Consider the following 20,836-nt stretch of genomic DNA (forward strand, 5'->3'; position numbering starts at 1 on the left):
AGGCGACCCCTGTGAAAGGGTTGACCACCAAAGGGGTCACGACCCACAGGTTGAGAACGCTGCTTTAGAGTAAGTCTCCGAGAGCTGACATTGGGGAAGACATATGCCCTTCCCGGTGATTTTACCTCAAGGCCAAAGGTTATGAGCCATATCTTTACTTACTCTAGCATCATTTCTCTAACTGTTGTGGACACTTTATCTCTGGAACTATCATTCCAAATTAACTCCGGATTTTCATGAGTTCCTTCAAAAATATGGACAGCAGCTTCGGGGCTGTCTCTCATGGCATCCATGAAAACGCTTGGCAGAAATTTCATTAATGTAAGTCGAACCTATATGAGGAGGTTTGAGAAAAACAAAATACCCTATTGGAAACATCTCAATATTTCATTTGTTTTATATCTCTCTAAGATAGACTATTGCTGTAATTTGTGTTATGGCTGATAGGAGCCGTAACTATTATCCAAAAGTCCTAAAGTGGGTCAACAGGTAAATCTTGGTTTATGCAAAGGTAACTTAACAAAGCCTCACTATGACCTGCTCCTACTTACCTATCTAGTTTCATTTGCACACTCTGCCTCAAATTTAAGAAACTAAGAAATTCAGTATCCCTGGTGAACAAAGTTCCCAGACCACACACCCTTCCCCTCTGAACCATGCCCTGCACCTGCCGTTCCTTCTGCCCAGAACACCCTTAGCTGGCCTGTTCCTCCCAACTCTACTCCATGCTCCCCACCCTCAAAATTAAATTTTTCTCATGCTTTGTGGCCTATGTGTATTTTTAGTGCATTTACTTTGCTATACCATGTTTTATATTATACTGTGACTTTTTTGATAAAGGATTTTAAAAGCAGCTTTAAAAAACACACATCCACACAAACTGAAAATTAATGTGAGGCATAATAAGTACAAAAGCAAAATAAAAGTTGGGAAGATAAGTTTCTTCCCTCAGTCTTCACATTGTTCTGTCTCCTTCCTGTCATTCCAGTCTGTGCTCAAATCTTGGCTTCTGGAAACTCCCCCAGTCCAGGTGTTTCGCTCACTGTATTCAACAGCTCCTAACACATACTAGCAGATACTCAAAAAAATGTACCTGAATGAATCAGACTAATATGAAGTCAGTACACAAAGGAAACATGAAAAGCTCTGTACAATTTTTAGTGAGAGACTACAAATTTGTCTCTGAACCTCCTAGCAGCTAATGAACTAAAGAAAACAATGTCAGTTACATGACAAAAATCTACAAAATAGGAAGAATGTCACTTTTCTTGATAATGACAGAATTCAAATAAGAAGTGATCACTCACTGGTGTGTATACACCATCAGAATTTAAATAAAAATATTTTTATATAACGCAAATCCTTTGATCATACGCCTTCAAGTTACTGTCTATGGCTGCTTTCCTGTTATAAAGGCAGAGTTTAGTATTTGCAGAAATCATATGACCCACAAAGGATAACATATTTACTATATGGCCCTTTAGAAAAAAAAGTTTACCAGCCTCTTCCCTACCTTACACCATGTGCAAAGATTCACTCAAATGGATCTAAGACATAAAGACAAGATCTAAAACTATTAAAATCTTAGGAGAAAACATAGGCAGGGATTTTTGTAACTTTGGATTAGGCAATGATTTCTTAGATATAACATCAAAAGCACAAGCTACAGGAACAACAAAAAAGATAGTTTCAATTTCAGAAGACACCATAAAAAAATGGAAAGACATCCACAGAATGGAAGAAAATATTTGCAAATCCTATCATTTGGTAAGAAATTGGTATTCAGACTAAATAAAAAACAATTACAACTCAAAAGTAAAAAGACAAATAACTCAATTTAAAAAATGAGCAAAAAATGTGAACAGATAATTCTCAAAAAAATATATATACACACATATACATATACATATACATATACATATACATATACATATACATATACATATACATATACATACAAATGGCCAATAGGCATCACTAGCCCCCATTTCATCCCACTAGAGTGGCTATAATAAAAAAAGACACATAACAAGTATCAGAGAAGATGTGGAGAAATTACAACTCTCACACCCTGCTGGTGGGAATGTAAAATGGTGCAGCCACTTTGGAAAATAGTCTGACCGCTGCTTGAAAGGCTAAACTAGTATTACTACATGATTCAGAAATTCCACTCTAAGAAATAAAAATACCTATCCACACAAAAACATGTCAACTAATGTTCACAGAAGCGTTATTCAGAGGAGCTAAAAAGTAGAAACAATCCACATGACCATCATTTGATAAATGGAAAAAAAAATGTGGTGTATGTACATAATGGAATTATTTGGCAATAAAAAGGAATGAAGTACAGATACTTGCTGCAACATGGATGAACCTTATGCTAAATGACAGAAACCAGTCACAAAGGACCACATATTGTATGATCCCATTTACATGAAATGCCAAGAATAGACAAATCTATGGAGGCAGAAAGTAGGTTAGTGGTTACCAGGTTCTGGGAAGAGGGGGGGATGGGAGTGACCGCTAAGGGAATGTTGCCCCACCCACGGGTTGATGAAGGGGTTTCAACATCGATTGTGACTGCCCAATCTATAAATATAATAAAATCACTGAATTGTACACTTTATATGTGAGAATTGTGTGGTATGTCAATTATATCACAATAAGCTGTTACAAAAAAGGGAAAAGAAGTTTACTGACCCCAGTTCTAGAATCTCTTGCTGCAAATCACTCAACTAAGGAGCTGACACTTGTATTTTTCCTATATAGAAAATTTAAGTATAAATATATTCATCTCGATAAAATTTGTTCCTCATGTATTTCAAAGGTCAAAAATATTACTGAAGAGTTCAATGTCAAGAGCAGTACATATTTAAATACCTAAAACATTATTTAAAACATTAATATTATAATTATGTGCTTCCCAACTCTAGCTTTAAGAAAACTCAATATTAAATATCAATATTCACACAGAATATTCACATAGACCCTTTCTACAGGCATCCTATATAGTCCCCCTCATCTCATCAACCCTGCTGACGACAGACTATTAACCTTATTCCCAAAGAACTGTTTCAGGTCTTGTGACAGTCTCAACACCTAGATTGTGAGATCAGGAAGAAAATAATAACTGAATCCAGCTTGTTTTACTGATATAAAATCAGACTCTGGAAGTGGGGACTCAGGAGCCTTTAGCTGATGGTGCTCCCACGTCTCTGCTGCTTGGTGGGCGGGCAGACCTGCCTCAGTGAGCACTATGTCTTAACGAGCTAATAACAGAAAGAGACTTTACTCAGCTGTGTCTGGATGGATTCCATTTAGAGGTATCCTCTGTCATAACCTAAAGATACTTTAGTTCTTTCTTTAAGGGAGATAAGCAATTTATCACTGTAATCCAAACTCTGTCTTAAAACTGCTCAACTTCAGTGCAGGCTTCCCTGAGTATAATTTTTCTCAAACTAGTAATTATAGGAACAATTTCAGGTATGTCAATCTTCCCACTTCCACATCATCATTTCCTTATCCTCACCTTCTTGGACTTTGGTAAACTTCATATCAAACTTCAAATCAATATCAAAGTGACAGAACTTTGATAATTAATTTCTTCCTAAGAACCTATTTTGTGCTCACCTTTGGACCGATTAGTTTATCTGCTGTCATTTTAGCAAAAAGTTCCGCTGTTTGGGCTCGAACCTGTGGATGTGTTGAATTGCAGAACATATCTAGTAAATAAATCAAAGCTCCTATGAAGGAAAAAGAGAATGAGTATTTATACTATACATAAAAAATATAACTTTTTAAATCAGTAGAATTCATTTTCAACCTTATTGTAACTCAATGCAATTGATATTTTTTAAAACCACAGCCTTCTAAAGCATTCTTCTAGTTTATAAACTATGCAAAGTGTCATCATTATTGAGCATGACTGGATGAGAAAGCACATTACCTTTTGCCATTGCTTCTTTAATTATTTTTGTACTTGATGTCAAAGCATACAGAGTTTCTAGAACAAGCTGGCGACCTGCAGACGAAAAGACGTTTCAAGAAATTCATCACCAGTAGGCTTACATTTACTGGGTATCAATTCTGTGCCTGGCACTGAACCAGGTGCTCTAATAGAGTATCACACTTAGATCTTCACAATAACCAGCGAGACAGACATTATCATGGCTTATTATGAACGAGGAAGCTGAGGCCAGGTTTAACGAGCCCACGGTTTCACATTCAGTAAGTGGGATAGCTCTATTTTGTATAGAGGTCGATTTGACTCTAAAGTGCATATTCATAACCAATATGCTTGTCTTCCTACCTCACTGATCACAGCATAAACAAAATTTTCTCACATCCTGACACCTGAGGACACTCTGATCAGGCATCTAAGATTTTACCGGGTACTATTATCTCAGAGAAATGAGCAGAAAGCAGCAGTTGCAAGACACTATTTCAATCTAAGACCTAACAGCATCCTTCTGGACAGTCTGTGCACCTCCCACTCCTTGTCATGGAATTATACTGGGCTACTGGACTTGACTCTTCTACAGCCAATGACAGACAGGTGACCAAAGAAGTAAACAGTTGGCAAAGATGATGGAGGCTGCCTCGTATTAGGCTGAGACTAAAACAAAAAGGTTGATTATCTGGAGTGGGCTATGTTACCATGTAGGAGAACAATACTAATTAGTATGTTCTATATTAAAAAATATCAGCTTGGCATATTTTTTAAAAATTGATCTCATTTTGTTGGCAACAGCCTTTATCGGCATTAAATCAGTAAAGAACAAATAATGAAGAATTCAACTCCAGGCTGAACACAGGGTAATTTTTATCTTAAGCACTTTTTCTATCATCCAAAACCAATTATGCTTGTAAATAAACCATGGGATATTAGCCAATCCTCAATTACTCATGGGTAGCTTATACTTAGCAACCTGTTAATTTCCTTTGCTTGGAACTCTATCACATCCAACTTTCAACTTTTGACATGGGAAATACAAAACAATTTTACTAATGTAATGGAAAACCATAACTAGGAAGACAAATCTAACATAAAGAATACCACTTAAGCCGAAACCGGTTTGGCTCAGTGGATAGAGCGTCGGCTTGCGGACTGAAAGGTCCCAGGTTCGATTCCGGTCAGGGGCATGTACCTGGGTTGCGGGCACATCCCCAGTAGGAGATGTGCAGGAGGCAGCTGATCGATGTCTCTCTCATCGATGTTTCTAACTCTCTATCTCTTTCCCTTCCTCTCTGTAAAAAAATCAATAAAATATATTAAAAAAAAAATTAAAAAAAAAAAAAAAGAATACCACTTAAAATATTCCGAAACTAAATATGGACATTGCCACATCAGAGGCTTTATGTCATCTGTGTAACTGCGCCCCTCCATGGGTTGGCCGTGCTGTGGTTTCTAAAATACCACTTGTAAATATACGTACTTGAAGGTAATGAATGTAGAAGAGCCAATAAATTGGACAAAACCATTGATTCAGCAATATTGTTGACACAATCTTGGTTCGATGTCACTATATTCACAACCTGTAAATTAATCAACAGGATATTAATTATTTTTTGGAAATAATTTCTGACCTAAATCAAATTAACTCAATTTAGGCAGACCTACATAAATTAAAGGCTTCACAAAAGTGAGAAAAATATTTGGAGGACAAAATCTTCAATATTTAGAGAATAGTTTAATTTTAAAGATTGGTTTTATTATTTGCTCTTTTGAGAAAGAGTAAAAATGCTAATGCTCATATCTATATTATGTACATTAGCTTCCTACTAATTTAGAGGTAAGAATTAAGTATAATGACCTAACAAATATTTTAGCACCAATTCACAATCTTGAGGCTTATAAGAAGCCTTCAGTCCCACACACTCTGGAACTATGGTGAGTGCAGTTTTCCAGTTGCAGACTTGGATTGGGAAGTGTTAAGAAGATGATGATTCTCCCCACTGGGACTGTGCTTTTAGAGGGAGAAAGTAAATGTCTTCAGGGCCCAGCATAAGAGACTGTCTAACTTTCCATTCTAGAGAAATGGGGCATATTTTTCTTTCGAAGAGGATGACTTCTCAAGCCTAACTTTTATGGCAGACATTTGAAGATTAATGTCACTTAATTTGAACCATGTGGTCAGTACTTCAACGCAATGTAGCATAGATTTAATAATGTTTATTTAAAATGTTACAGAGTACTTAAAGGAATTAAGTTCAGAAGCATGCATTTCAATTAAAAGAACATGCTTGTTGCCCTACCTGGTTTGGCTCAGTGGACAGAGCATCAGCCTACAGACTGAAGGGTCCCAGGTCAAGGGAATATGACCAGGTTTGGGCTCGATCCCCAGTCGGGGGCATGCAGGAAGCAGCTGATGAATGTTTCTATCTTTCTCTCTCCCTTCCTCTCTGAGGTCAATAAAAATATATATTTTAAAGTGTTTAAAAAGAAAAGAAAATGCTAGTTAATAAGCTTTTAACCCATTACTGCAGGGCTGAATTTGGTGTTCGTCATTTCTCTGGAACACAAACCTAGTGTGTAGCCAGCAAGAGTCCCTGATCTCAAATGTCTCTAGAAAGATCAGAGTAACCCTGACACTTTTTCTTAGATTCTAAACATCTGAGGAAAGTCAATTTTTAACCCACACTACATGACAATATATAATGCATTTCAATGCATAGCAGACAATGACTACTGAGTATGATCTTGAAAATGTTATGACTGTGTAACATTTGCTCTTCAAAATGAGTAAATTAATTCAAACTTTAAAAAACATCCACACTTGACTTAAAGGCAAAATGGAAAATAAAAAAACTACACAATAAACATGTAAACTTCCAATTAGCTTCAGATGGCGATTATCCAGGGCTCACACCATACACAGTAAGTGGCAGGGAAGGCAACATGCTTTAGTACATTCTTTTACCTCCAAAGCCAATTGCTGCACTTGACCAGCTCCATGGACTCGGAGAAGAGAAAATATTAATTTAAAGTGCCCAATGCATTCACTTTCAGAGCCTAAGGAATAAGAATAAAATGTTATATTTTTTATTTCTAAGAAGTGTCCTAAATTTCAAACCTTCAGAAAACCAATACACACTATTATTTACTGTCAATTATGGGTCTGATAAGCTTTTCTCAATATTTGTGATGTGACGTTGAGTAAAGTATCTCTAAGCTACAGTAAATACTAGGCAAGATTAATCTATTAGAGTTTCTTATGTTCGTCTTGTTTCCATTTCCATCCCCACCTTTAGCCTCAGACTAAAAACAAGAAATTTATCAAACAGAACTCAAAAATAAAAGGTATATGGTGGTAATTATACTCTTTATCTCTTGACCTTAGAGCTGCTACCCTACCCACCCCAACCTAATTATACTTTGGGAGAGTGTGATATCATTTGGCTTTTAAGACTGAGTTAGAACTCTGCCACCTGAGGACTTACTGCAAACAAACAACTGATATGCATATTACAGGGATAACTGAAAATACGTAAAATTTATTTCCATTCCTACCCTTCTCAAACCCCAATCCCACACACTCACTCCCATTTTGTCAATAAAACAAAAACATTAAACATTAAGGTTTTATTCAGCATGTATTTCCTTTTATTACATGGTAAAACATATAGTGTAATTTGTAATCTTTTAAGGCCCCATAAGACAACTCACTATGATCCCTCAACTTAAAGGATCTGAAAATATTCTATAAGTAGTTGCTTTTAAATTCATTTGTAAACCACTTCTTAACAGGTAACAATTATTATAAATACATCAACGACACAAAACCATACTTCTAAATTACAAGTGAGCATGTGATCCTGATACATGAACTTTATAGATGCTATCAAAACAGTTTCTGTGCAAGCCCTTCCTCTATTTTTGTAAGTTCCAAATCAAAAGCCTGCTTTGCTGCAATTACTTTGTACCTAATACACCACTAATATCATTCTACTATGCCAAATTACAAACAATAAAAAAATGAAGTTTTCCTCAGAGAATATAACACTGCCTTTAGTAACATCCCAATGTAGACCATGGAAATGACTAAATTCCTAAGAACATTTCATTACTGTTGCTTTATTGGACTAATTTGTTGGCAATAAACAAAAAGTCAGAATTTTAATAGTATTATAATATATACTGAAAAGAGCAAAAAAGTATCTGAAAGATAATTATTAAAGGTAACTTAAATTCCATTTGTATTGTTTTAAGTTTTATATCCTATATTTGTTATCAAAGCTAGAATCGGAAGAAGCATTCAGATTTTCACTCATCTGTCTCCCCTGGAGTCAGGCAAGAGTGATGTTTTTGGAAATGTCCTCTTAAAGATGCTTAAAAATAAAAATTTTCACATTTTCATTATTTAAAATTTTATACACCAAACACTTCAGTTTTTTAAAACTATGAGTGTCCATATGCATATGAGGCAAAATTACATCACCTAATAAATCTAATTTAAGCACTTACACTGGTATATCAACTTATGTCATCAATTTGAAATTTTACACTATCAAGTTATTCTGCCTTTTCAACTCACTGAGACTCTTATAAACATGGTGCCTTGACCTATCTTTCCAGCCTACTGTTTACAGATTATGGGGTCAAGTACTCTTAAAGTTATGCCAGGTATAGCATTACAGCAAAGTAAGTTTCCCTGATAAAACTGAGAATTGGATTTTTCAGGCCCTCTAATTATAAGGATCTAACTGATCAAGGATATAGTCACACACCTGGATTATATTTTATGACATTTCTCAGAGCCTCCAAAGCCATTTCCACTCTTGGCAAGCGGTCTCCGTGTTGTTCTGACTCCACTTTTGCAGCATGTGTGATAGCCATGAATGTGTGGAGGTACTGGGCCTGTGAGCCTATGTAATCCAAGAGACTTGCAGCAAACGCTTTTGGAACCTATGTTGAGTGGAGAAATATTTAAAGAGATGTGTGCCTTCAGAAATAATGTATAACAAAGACTCCATAGCAAAAAAACAACCAACGAAACAACAGCAGCAAAACTCAAGCTACTAAAGTGACTGTATATACACATAAATACACCTATGGATTAAAAATGGGGGGGAAAGCCCTGGCAGGTGTTGCTAAGTGGGTAGAGCATCATCCTATGCACCAAAGGGTCATGGATTCGATTCCCAGTCAGAGCACAAACCCAGGTTGTGGGTTCATTACCCGGTCGGAACCCATATGGGAGGCAACTGATTGATGTTTCTCTCTGACATTGATGTTTCTCTCCCTCCCTTCCTCTCTCTCTAGAATCAATGAAAAAAAAAAAAAAAAAAAAAAAGATGTCCTCGAATGATGACTTAAAAACAAACTGGGGGAGGGGGAAATAAAATTCCGTCACATTATGAAGTGTTCTTCAACATTTTCTGTCCCAATACATTAGAGATCAGATATACTCCCATGAGAACTTTAGTATAACAATGCTGAGATTATAGAATCACTCATCTTTACCAATAAAAGTAATGAATAACATTAGATGTAACTTCTACAATTTGGTTATATTTTAACATTTTAAAATTATATATATTTAGAATATAAATTCAAAGGACAGTTTTCAAAGGGATCTTAAAAATCACTGAATTCATTCTGATTAACAGCTAAATAATACACATTATGGTTTAGTAAATTCCTTTTATGCTAAGAGCAAAGTCTAAAACAAAAGCTTCACTTCTTTGCTCCTTAAAAATCAATCACCAAATCCTCCTTGTCATCCTCTCCAAAACAAAACAAAAAAACCCTGTAACAAAATATTCCTACACAATCTCTAAGTACTAAGAAGAAAAAGAAGCTCCTCAATTTGCTTCTGGAATTGACAAGCTGATGTGACCCCCATCATTTAAAAAACAACAACAACAACAAAAAACTTGATCTCCACCTGTATTTTCTTATTTTCGTCTAATAACTGGCCAGAGAAGGATATTCTACACGATGGAGTTGAGTGTGCAAGAGAGACTAGTAAGTTGAAGGCATATATACATGACAGTTGGAGAGCATTATGCGTAACATAAGGAACAGCTGGGCAAGGAATAACTTATTAATGAATCCACAAAATAAATTCTTCAACATTCAAAGTAAAGAGGCTCATACATTATCAATGGTCACCCCATCACATAGCCAGGCTGGTATAAAGCATTTGGCAAAGAACACGAATTACTTCCATGTACACAGTGTGGTCAAATGAGCAAAAGTATCAGACAAAACTAATAGAGAGCTTACCTCTAGCTGGAAAGTAGGGACTTCATTATATACCCTAACAAAAATCTCGCCTACAATAAGTTCTTTGGCGTGATCACTATAGACAAATTCGGATCCATAAGTTTTGTCACAATCACCCTTTAAAAAAAGAAAACAGACTGTTAGATGTGCATCAGAATCATTAGTGTCTAGTTTATGAATCTATCCACATATTCAGTTTAATAACATCAGATAAGTAACTTAAAAGAACCACTCATTTTTCAGAGGGAAAAAATGTGGTGGGATACAGAGACAGCACCCATGGCAATTATAAGGTTTATTAAGTAGTAATATGGGCTCTGGAATGGGTGTAGAATTGTTATTTTCTAGTCAAAGACTAATATTATTACTCATTTTAAAATTTCAAAAGATCACAGAGGTCAGTCAATGAAGTGTCTTAGGGCTAGTGTTCATAAAGCAAGTATGACACTTGGCTCTTCTCACTCCACTCAGCAGGCATTGGGCCTAGTCAGATATAGGGTGACATTTTTACTGGCTTAAAAAATAATATATTAAATGAAGTGCTGGAAAACAAGGTCTCTGAATAAATAGGTTGAGAAATCAAGAAGAGTTTCCATTTAAAGTAAAGTAAAAAGACAAAAAAGAGAAATGGGAGAGCCTGGCCAGGAGGCTCAATTGGTTGGAATATCATCCTGTACACCAAAAAGGCTGCAGTTGCAGGTCAGGGCACATGCCTAGGTTGTGGGTTTGATCCCCAGTCGGGGTGTGTATAATAGGCAACAAATCAACTTCTCTCTCTCTCTATCTCCCCCTTCCTCCCTTCCTCTACGCTCTCTAAAAATCCATGGAAAAAATATCCTTGGGTGAGGATTAACAACAACAAATAAAGTCAAAACCCAATCATCTAGTATATGTATTATCCAGGTTTTCTCCATATTTTTCATCCTACTGGTTGTTTTTTGTTGTTGTATTTAATGGCTTAACCACTTCTCCACTGAAAGGTATCAGAATAGGAGAAATTATTCAATTTTGATACCAAAAGCAATTTTGATTTACTGGGGAAAAGAGGCTGGAAAGAATAATATAGCAGGGCTTCTGGGTGCAAAAACTGGTTAAAATAGAAGATACGTATATATTAGTGGTGACAAAAACAACAATAACAAATCTCAATGTATTATTAAATACAATAGTAAGTATTCTTAAATGCGCCAAGTATTAGGTGGCAAAAAGATATATATAGGTTTAATTAACACCAAATGGAGAAATGGGCTTCTGCTTTGTCAATGCTAAGTTACATTTCCAGAGATTCCATCAGAGTAAGTTACCCAAGAAACTTTTCAAACAGTAACTTACTTTTTTAATCATGTTGTCTTGTTGGGATTCAAGAAATTCAAGTAGCTCTGCCCTTGTAGAATTGTTCCATATCAAATAGGGGTTCTCTGTGTTGCTGTTAAGCATCTTCAAAATCTAGGAAACAGAGTAAGTTTTCTAACATTTAGAAAAAAAAATAATGAACTTATCGTTTACTAAAATTATCTATTACGTGTGGTGACAGGCGCTGTAAGTAGAACGGAGCTCAGTAACAGGCATCTCAATCATTCTAACAAGTCTGATACTATAATGCATGTGCACCTGAGAAAAACTACGGCCGAGAGAGGGCAAACTATGTGTTCCAGGTCTCACAATCCTTAAGTGGTGAAGCCGGGATTCAAATTTGAATCCGTCTGACTTAACATTGGCTCTGCTTTGGTGAAAATGACACAACATACTGTGTTAAAGTATTTAATAAACTCAGTAAACATAAGCTTAAAAGGAACCATACTGCCTTTATACACATTTATTTGAAAACAAAAATCTAAATCTTTATGAAGCATACTCCTAGGAAAGGAAATAAAATGTACAAGCAGAGTCAGTGCCGGTTTTGTAGGCTAAGCCCTAATACCAAATTGCAGAGAACAGTTCTGCAGACATAGCTATGACTGCTTCCCTACCCACTGTGCTTTCCCTCCACTTTGCTCTCCTCCATAGTAACTATACATAGACATTTGACTTTCCTATACATGTTTTAGTAAAACTGTTACACAGTTCACATTTACAAGCTCTATGCCAGGAGGAAAGCAGGGGTTAATACCTCCATCTTCTACAAAGACACCCAACCTTTGTTTTCAAATGTTAAGAAAAATGACTGAAAAAATATATCAGTAGGAAAACTGTAAAACTTTGAGAATTAGCAGTTTAAAATAAGCATTTAATATGTCCAGATGAAGTTCAGGCCAACATTTTGAAGTGCTACTAGTTCTTTTTTCCTGTAGCGATAATCAACAACTTGCTAGTTTTTAATCAGCAAAACCCATCACATTAATAAACACAAAGTCCAGAAAAAGAACAAAAAGTGACACCTAAAGCTCTTCCCTCTTGTTCAGGGGCACCAAAAAGCAATGCCCAGCACTAGAACCAGACCCATTTAGATTGGATTAAAAACAAAGAAGCTATTTATAAGTTCTAAAAATACTTTACATTTACCAGTAAAACCCTGAGGGCTTTATTTTTTTTTACACAAAAGTATTAAACAATCACTAGAGAATATAAAAATAATATTAAAATAGTCTGCAATTCTGCCATTCAGGGAAAACTACACTTAAACAGATTGGTACAGATTCACCATCTTTTCATTTCTTTTTAATATACAAAAATGGGTTTAGTCTTTTCACCTGAAACACTTTAAACATCTTCGAATGCCTTTATTTAAATATACCTATACAATTTAAGCTTCACAGTAGTCTACTGAATGGACTTCTATAGATTAATTCTCTAATGCTACATTTGTAGGTGGTTTCTCAGTGATCCTCACAAAAAAGGCCCAAGTTGGGAGGTCTGCCAAGGTCAGACTTACTTTTGTCACGAATGCATGTGTGTGTGCATTTACCTTTAGGACTTCACACCTGCGCCTAAATAAGGTAAAGCGGAGAAACAACTAAAAATAGACTCTGGGTCTCCTGCCTCCCAGTCCTCTGCCCATTGTGAAACACCACTCCAGTCCAGTCCCTTCTAATTCCAAGGAAAAAGACTAGTTAAGAATTACGGTGGCTCTGCCCTGGCTGGGTGGCTCAGTTGGTGGAGCGTGGTCCCGTGCACCAAAAGGTTGTGGGTTTGATCCCTGGTTAGAGCACATACAGGAGGCAAGTGACCAACGTTTCTCTCTCTAAAAATCAATAAAATAAAATAAAGTCCTCAGGTGAGGATAAAAAACACACAATTATGGTAGCTCCACAACTGAGAAATGTGAAGTTAATTTACACTTACAAAAAGGCTGCTCTTGTAGAGCTAGATCATTAGCATCAATACACAATAAACTACATTTCTTGGCTGAGAGAACAAGCATATAAACATTGTCAATTTTTAGTATTCCTGCAGCACTCAACTTTGCTATGTTCCTGTGTTATTTAAAGGATTTTGCAATAGTCATCAAAAGCCAGGCTACCTGTAAGCACATACCTCAGTAGTACTAACCACACCAAGTTTTCTAGCAACATAGGGTGTCAGCATGCCAGATAAACTTTTCCTGATGGTTGGATTTTCTGGAGTTGCTTGTTCTTCAGGCAGATACCCTCCAAGGCGACTGAGAGCACGGACACTCAGTTTGGCAAGGCTGTTGGCTACTTCCTGTTTAAAAAATTAAGACATTAAAGTGGATCTGCTCTCTTACATTAATAACACAATTAACTGTACGGGACACATTTAAAAAGCAGAAAGCTAACAACCAAAAAAGGCACAGGAGTCCCTAACACTGATATTATTGAGTTTATGCATTAGAGGTTACTCTTGTACCTATACAAAAGAGCATCAGAATCTGTGAGTTCATTTCTACCAAAACAGTATCTTGTAGATAACGGGAAGAAGCACATCTGGGGATAGGGTAAGGAATAGGATACAAGCAGGTAGATTTGACTGCTAAAGACACATACAAATAACAAAATGAATAATGAATGACAGTAAATACAAAAGTATAGATAGAAAAAAATATATGTAAAATTCAGGTAAGCACTCAAGTGTTTGGGGGAGCTAGCCCCAACAGTATCGTTATATTTTCCTGTGTTACAAAAGCGTAATTTTGCAATCCTACAGGTGATGCTGAGTAATCAAGAAAAAATTAAGTTGTATCCAGTATATGCTACTACAAATTCCCTTGCCTTGAATCCCGGTTAAGATAAAAAATAGTTTGGAGGATTAAAGAGCAATAAACTTAGTTATCTCTGAAAAACAGTGTATGCCTTGGAGGTTCTGGATAGCTGAAGCTTTGCTTTGCATTAACCTATGGCTTGAGTTCAAATGTAATATTAAAGCAGTTAAAGTTACCTGCTGGTTTGTTTCTTCACTTTTCTGAATGCCACTCTCTTCCAGGGTGTAGTCATAATTAAACAGATAACCAAGCATATACCACAAAATACCAGCTTGAAACAGGTGTGTCTGTAGCCAGAAATCCACAGCAAAAGAACTGACACACTCTACCCCAAGAGCGGCCACCCGTGGAATACTCTGAGAGAATAAGAATAATTGAATTAATTATAGAGTTAAAAAGCTCCCAAGAGAAATTGGATGTGAATGTATGGCAAGCTAACTATCTTATTATGCAAAATATTTACCTCCTCTTCTATTTTTATCTCCAATTTAAATTTGAATCCTATATCCTTTAAAATCCAAAATTAAAAGTGACCCTGTGACAAAACACAGAATTACTATCTTTGAGGCTAGTGCTCAGAAACTTGGGAATCGTTTTCTTCATTTCACTTATTCAATTTTAATTTCTAAAAATAGTAACAAGGCATTAACAGCAACTCACATGCCAACCAGTTTAAGTTTATCAATATCTTTAGTGCAGGTGTACAAATTCATTTCTGTCACTCAGTTTGTTCTTGCTAAATACTTCTAAGGACATCAAGTAAATATAATTGAGGACATGTTTTCATCAGATTCCCTTATTTCAAGATACCCTAGCCCAGCATCAGCACCCCAATCCTGTTCTATTCCAGTACGTCTCTTACTCTGTCAGTCACCCAAGAAATCTCTCCTTCCCTCAGCGGTACTGGAGTAGGAAGAAACAGTCAACTCTCAGATCTCTAAACTGGACTTTCTTCCCATGAGGAAGTGACTTGGCTAAGTTTCGGGTTTTATGTGGTCCTTTACTCTCATGAGACTTATTTAGTCTAGTCTTCTCTTTCTTCTCTACCTTTCTCTTAATGCTCAGATGAGACCCATTTCTCTTTAGCTGTATCACTAGTCTCATTCTTTGTGGGCCAGCTTAGGAACAAAAGCCTTCATTGACAGCAATGCTTCTGTGAAAAATGCTATTAGAGATCCAAATAATTTACTTAAAAATAATGGCCAGTTGGTTAAAGCATTGGCTTGTGCACCAAAGGTTGCAGGTTCGATTCCTGGTCAGGGCACATACCTAGATTGTGGGTTCTATCCCCAGTCGGGGAATGTGCGGGAAGCAACTGATCAATGTTTCTCTCTCATGTCGATGTTTCTCTCTCTCAAGATCAATGAAAATATATCCTTGGGTGAGAATTAAAAGAAAATAATAATTTGGAGAAAACAACTTGTTTATAAACCCGAGTCTGGCTACTTGAAAAGAAAACTCATTGCCAGCTCTATCAGAAAGCATTAAAGATGAACTCTACCTTGCCAAAATACAGCACCCGACAGAGATCCTTGATGATGCCAGGCATTTCTGTAATCTTCTCTCGGCATTCTTCAAACTGAGCAGCCACACTATAGCATTTGCTTATGTGTCCACATACCTGCAGACAACACAACAGAGTAAAAAAAGAAGTCACTTGTGTATTCCTTGCTTAAGACAGTGGGAGTCAAATCAGCAAAGATTCGTGAATACTTAATATCGCTCCAAAATTGAACAGAATATATCTATTAAATCACTAGTATTTGTGGTTAAGATTTTCTGTAGATGTAAGGTTGCCACATCATGGCCACTATGGTACATGACCAAATCAACCTTGGGGCTGTCTTTATATGGCCAGGGAGCTAAGGTTTTCACATTTTTAAAGAGTTACTAAAAAAACATAAAGTTCAACAGAGACTGTATGGAGCCTGAAAGCCTCAAATGTTTACTCTCTGGCCCTTTATAAAAAAACTAGAGGCCCGGTGCACTTGGGGGTGGGGGGCGGGAGGTGGGGGTGGGGTGGAGAGGATCCCCTCAGCCCAGCCTGCATCCTCTTGTAGTCCAGAACCCCTCAGGGGATGTCTGCCTAAGCTGGCAGTCGGACATCCCCCGAGGCATCCATAGTACTGCCACAGAGGTGGGAAAGGCTCCTGCCACCGCTGCTGTGTTTGCCAGTCATGAGCCTGGCTTCTGGCTGAGCGGTGCTCCCCCTGTGGGAGTGCACTGACCACCAGGGGGCAGGTCTTGCATTGAGCAACTGCCCCCTGGTGGTCAGTGCATGTCATAATGACTAGTCATACCTCCGTTCAGTCGATTTGTATATTAGCCTTTTATTATATAGGAAGTTTGCTGCCCAGGCTGGTGTTGCTCAATGGTTAGAGCAGTGGTTCTCAACCTTCCTAATGCCGTGACCCTTTAATACAGTTACTCATGTTGTGGTGACCCCCAATTTCATTGTTACAAACTGAACATAATTAAAGCATAGTGATTAATCACAAAAATAATATGTAATTATATATGTTTTCCGATGGTCTTAGGCTACCCCTGTGAAAGGGTCGTTCGACCCCCAAAGGTTGAGAACCGCTGGGTTAGAGCATCAGCCCAGTCATGGAAGGGTTGCAGATTCAATTCCCATTCAGGGCACATACTTGGGTTGCAGGTTCAATCCTGGCTCCAGTCGGGGCTGGTGTGGGAGGCAACCAATCGATCTGACTCGCTCACATAAAGTTTTTTGCCTCTCTCTCTCTCTCTCTCTCCTCCCTTTCACTGTCTCTAAAAAGCAATGAAAAAGAAAAATATATATCCTTGGGTGAGAATTAAAAAAAAAATATTTGCCAATCTCTGGATTAAAACATTTTTGTCCAGAGTATTAACATTGTAGAACCAGAGTTCTACTTATGTACTGTACTTCAAAGTAGAGGCTGAAACTCAAAAAGCTTATACTCAATTGTTTTATGTTCTAAATTTTGCTGGCATAAACAAGATGCATTCTATAATGATCTTAATGAATTCTTGATGGAATTTCTATCAAAGAATTCAACTATTATAACCATAACAGAAAATAAGCCAATTAAAATACTATGGTTGAGGGAGGGAGACAGAAAAGGAAATTAGGCAGGGGAGGACGTGAAATAAGAATGGCAAAATGGCAAATATTTGTAACTGTGTAATGGGGACATAAGGGTTCATTATATTATTCTCTATCTTAAGAGAGACAAACAAAGCCAATAGATCACAAGCAATTTAGTGCAGTGGTTCTTTTTTTTTTTTTTAAATATATTTTATTGATTTTTTACAGAGAGGAAGGGAGAGAGATAGATAGTTAGAAACATCGATGAAAGAGAAACATCGATCAGCTGCCTCCTGCACATCTCCCACTGGGGATGTGCCCGCAACCCAGGTACATGCCCTTGACTGGAATCGAACCCGGGACCCTTCAGTCCGCAGGCCGACGCTCTATCCACTGAGCCAAACCGGTTTCAGCAGTGCAGTGGTTCTTAAAAGTGTGATATATAGGCCATCAGCACCTGACAATCTGATAAAAAAGCATATTCTCAGGCCCCTATGCCAGACCCACTGAATCAGAAACTGTGGGCAGGGGACGGGGAGGTGATGCTCAGAACCCATGGTTTAAAGAGCCCTCCAAGTGGTTCTCATAGATTTAAAGTTTGAACAGGGTATAGTATAATTCTCTTGGAACCATACGTTTTATTTTGTTGTTGTTGTATAAAATACACCATGACCAAGCGGGATTTATTCCATGGATGCAAGGCTGGTACAATATTCACAATCAATTAATGTGATATATCACATAACCAAATTGAAAGACAAAAACCACATGATCATATCAATTGACACAGAAAAAGCATTTGACAAAATCCAACACCTATTTTTATAAAAACTCTCAGCAAAGTGGGAATAGAGGGATCAGATCTCAACATAATAAAGGCCATATATAACAAATCTAGAGCCAATATCCTTCTTAATGGGCAAAAACCAAAAGTATTCCCCATAAGAACAGGAACAAGACAGGGATGTACACTTTCACCACTGTTATTCAATATAGTACTGGAAGTTTTACCCATAGCGATCAGACAAGAAGGAAAAATAAAAGGCATCCAAATTGGAAAGGAGATTATTTGCAGATGATATGAAAGTGTACATAGAAAACCTAAAAACTCCACCAAAAAATTACTAGATTTAATAAATGACTTTGGCAATGTAGCAAGATACAAAATGAACACCTAGAAATCAAAGGCTTAATTATGGTTTAATTATTGCTGCAGTGTGAAGTTTTATTTGGTGTTCGTTCCTCAAGACATTTCTCAGTTTTTCCCTTTACTTTTATTAGACTTAGAAGTTCCTGGATTTGTGAGCTCTATTTCCTGAAACTTTCCCTTACAGTATTCCTTATTCTTTCCTGATTTCATCTCTTTCTTGCAATATCAATGTATGGGTCAAATTGTGTCTTCCCTATAAGATATGTTAAATCTTAACTCCCAAGTACCTCAGAATGTGACCTTACTTGGAAAAAGCATCTTTATAGAAGTAATCAAGTTAAGATAAGGTCATTAGGATGGACTCTAACGCAATAGAATATGTGTCCTTATAAAAAGAGAAAATTTAGCCACCAAGACAGAGACACACACACACACACACACACACACACACACACACACACACGAAGAATGCCATGTGAAGATGAAGGCAGAGATTAGAGTAATATGTGTACACCACATCAAAGGTTTTCAGCAAATATCAGAACACCAAAGGAACCAAAGATTTTCAGCAAAACATCAGAAACTAGCCTCACCTGTACTGACATGTCACTTGGTTTACTAGAACGATTCAAGACAGCCACACAGCGACTAAATGCCTCTTGTAACACCTGCAAAGAAAGAAGCCAACCATTAAGTTCCCATTCTGACTTGAAGTCTGAAAAGCCTTTTCTAGTAGGAATATTAGATACTTGGTTAAGTAAATGTTTGCTCAATTAATATTTGTTAAATAAACAAGTAAACAAAGGGCTCCTAAAAGTTTCTTTTTAAGTGGTCCCAAAAAGCTACTTTGTAAGTAATATTAAGTTTATCAATTTTGAATCTAATACTCTCCAATTCACATGAAATAAAGCTCCATTTCTACCTTTAATTTTGATACCAGAATATAGGGACTGTAACACTGTTATCTGTTGACATAAATTATACAAACTATACCAACTATTTGTACTTGGTGAATTCTCTATTGCCAGGAGTCATACAATATAACTAAACTAGCTGGAAAGTAAACGCCAAGGTCATCCATATTACCTCAATTCCATTCTCCCGTCGGAGCTCTTCAGCATTGAGGGCTGAGCAGTTGACAGTGTGGAAAGCCAGTTCTACCGCAGCAGGCAACAAAGGTGATTCTTTTGAGAAAAGGAGGTCATCTGAAGTTTCCATGGTTATAGTCCTAATCAGCATGGGGTATCCTGCATATTTGTAAGGCTGTAAATCTGAAATAACCAAAGTTAGTGTTGGGAAAACAACAAACAAAATAAAAACTAATTTAGTTAATTTAGACACTGTTCAATTACATTGCATTAAAAAATGATATTCAACATCTTAAATGTCTTTTAATTCTAGTTTATAAAAAGAAATTAAAACAATTACAAATCCCTTGGATCTTTTCTTCTTTAGCAAACTTATTTGGTTGATTTCTCTAAAATGTTTCCACTTGTAAAAGAATATTTTCTGATAGGTTAACTGAATTTAGTGTTTGATCCCTTGCAGCATATTGAGTTTCTATGTTGTCCCATGTGATTTTTGCAACTTTTCACCTGATCTCAGACAGCAAGACACAGCCAACACACCAGAGACTGTATTAACAATCATGATTTCCATAATTCTTTGTAAAGAAAAGAGAGGAATTTGATTTATTTATTTTTTAAAATATATTTTTCTTGATTTCAGAGAGGAAGGGAGAGGGACAGAGAGATAGAAATATCAATGATAAGAGAGAATCATTGATCTGCTGCCTCCTGGACCCCAACCGGGGACTGAGCCTGCAACCCGGGCATGTACTCTGACCAGGAATCGAACTGTGACCTCCAGGTTCACAGGTAGAAGCTCAACAACTGAGTCACATCAGCCGGGCAGACATTTGATTTAAATGAGTGAATATTTTATATTCTACTTTCTGAATAACAAGTGTACTTTTCTTTCTGTTTCATCAGTTATCATAAAATGAACATTTAAAAATACTGAATATAATTTATTCTAGAGCAAAAGAGACTGTGACTTTATAAGAGCCTCTATAATCCCACTTGAAATCAGCATAGAGCTTTTGCCTTTTGATTATGACCAATAATTTGCCTTAAGTAAACGCATTTCTAAAATGGCTTTTTAAAAAAAGCCTCCTGCAACTGGTTCTAGTAATCCTAACACGTACATACATATATGTGGCAAGAAAGA

General features: G+C 36.8%; 1 protein-coding gene across 1 annotated transcript in view; it reads right to left on the reverse strand.

Annotated features, from left to right (window-relative positions):
* The window catches only part of DNAJC13 (DnaJ heat shock protein family (Hsp40) member C13), a 115,083-nt gene that overhangs the window by 13,553 nt on the left and 80,694 nt on the right, over window positions 1-20,836 (reverse strand). Inside the window, exons 38-50 of the mRNA XM_081105920.1 lie at window positions 19,694-19,878; window positions 19,201-19,275; window positions 15,889-16,008; window positions 14,564-14,743; window positions 13,703-13,870; window positions 11,561-11,674; window positions 10,229-10,345; window positions 8,728-8,905; window positions 6,921-7,012; window positions 5,436-5,535; window positions 3,947-4,021; window positions 3,631-3,743; window positions 163-332 (exon numbers count right to left, since the gene is read on the reverse strand). Of these exons, the coding sequence (XP_080962046.1) occupies window positions 163-332; window positions 3,631-3,743; window positions 3,947-4,021; window positions 5,436-5,535; window positions 6,921-7,012; window positions 8,728-8,905; window positions 10,229-10,345; window positions 11,561-11,674; window positions 13,703-13,870; window positions 14,564-14,743; window positions 15,889-16,008; window positions 19,201-19,275; window positions 19,694-19,878 (1,687 nt within the window). The remainder of the gene's footprint in view (window positions 1-162; window positions 333-3,630; window positions 3,744-3,946; window positions 4,022-5,435; window positions 5,536-6,920; window positions 7,013-8,727; window positions 8,906-10,228; window positions 10,346-11,560; window positions 11,675-13,702; window positions 13,871-14,563; window positions 14,744-15,888; window positions 16,009-19,200; window positions 19,276-19,693; window positions 19,879-20,836) is intronic.

The sequence above is a fragment of the Myotis nattereri genome, assembly GCF_964212035.1.
Source record: "Myotis nattereri genome assembly, chromosome: 14".
In the NCBI taxonomy this organism is placed as follows: Eukaryota; Metazoa; Chordata; class Mammalia; order Chiroptera; family Vespertilionidae; genus Myotis; species Myotis nattereri.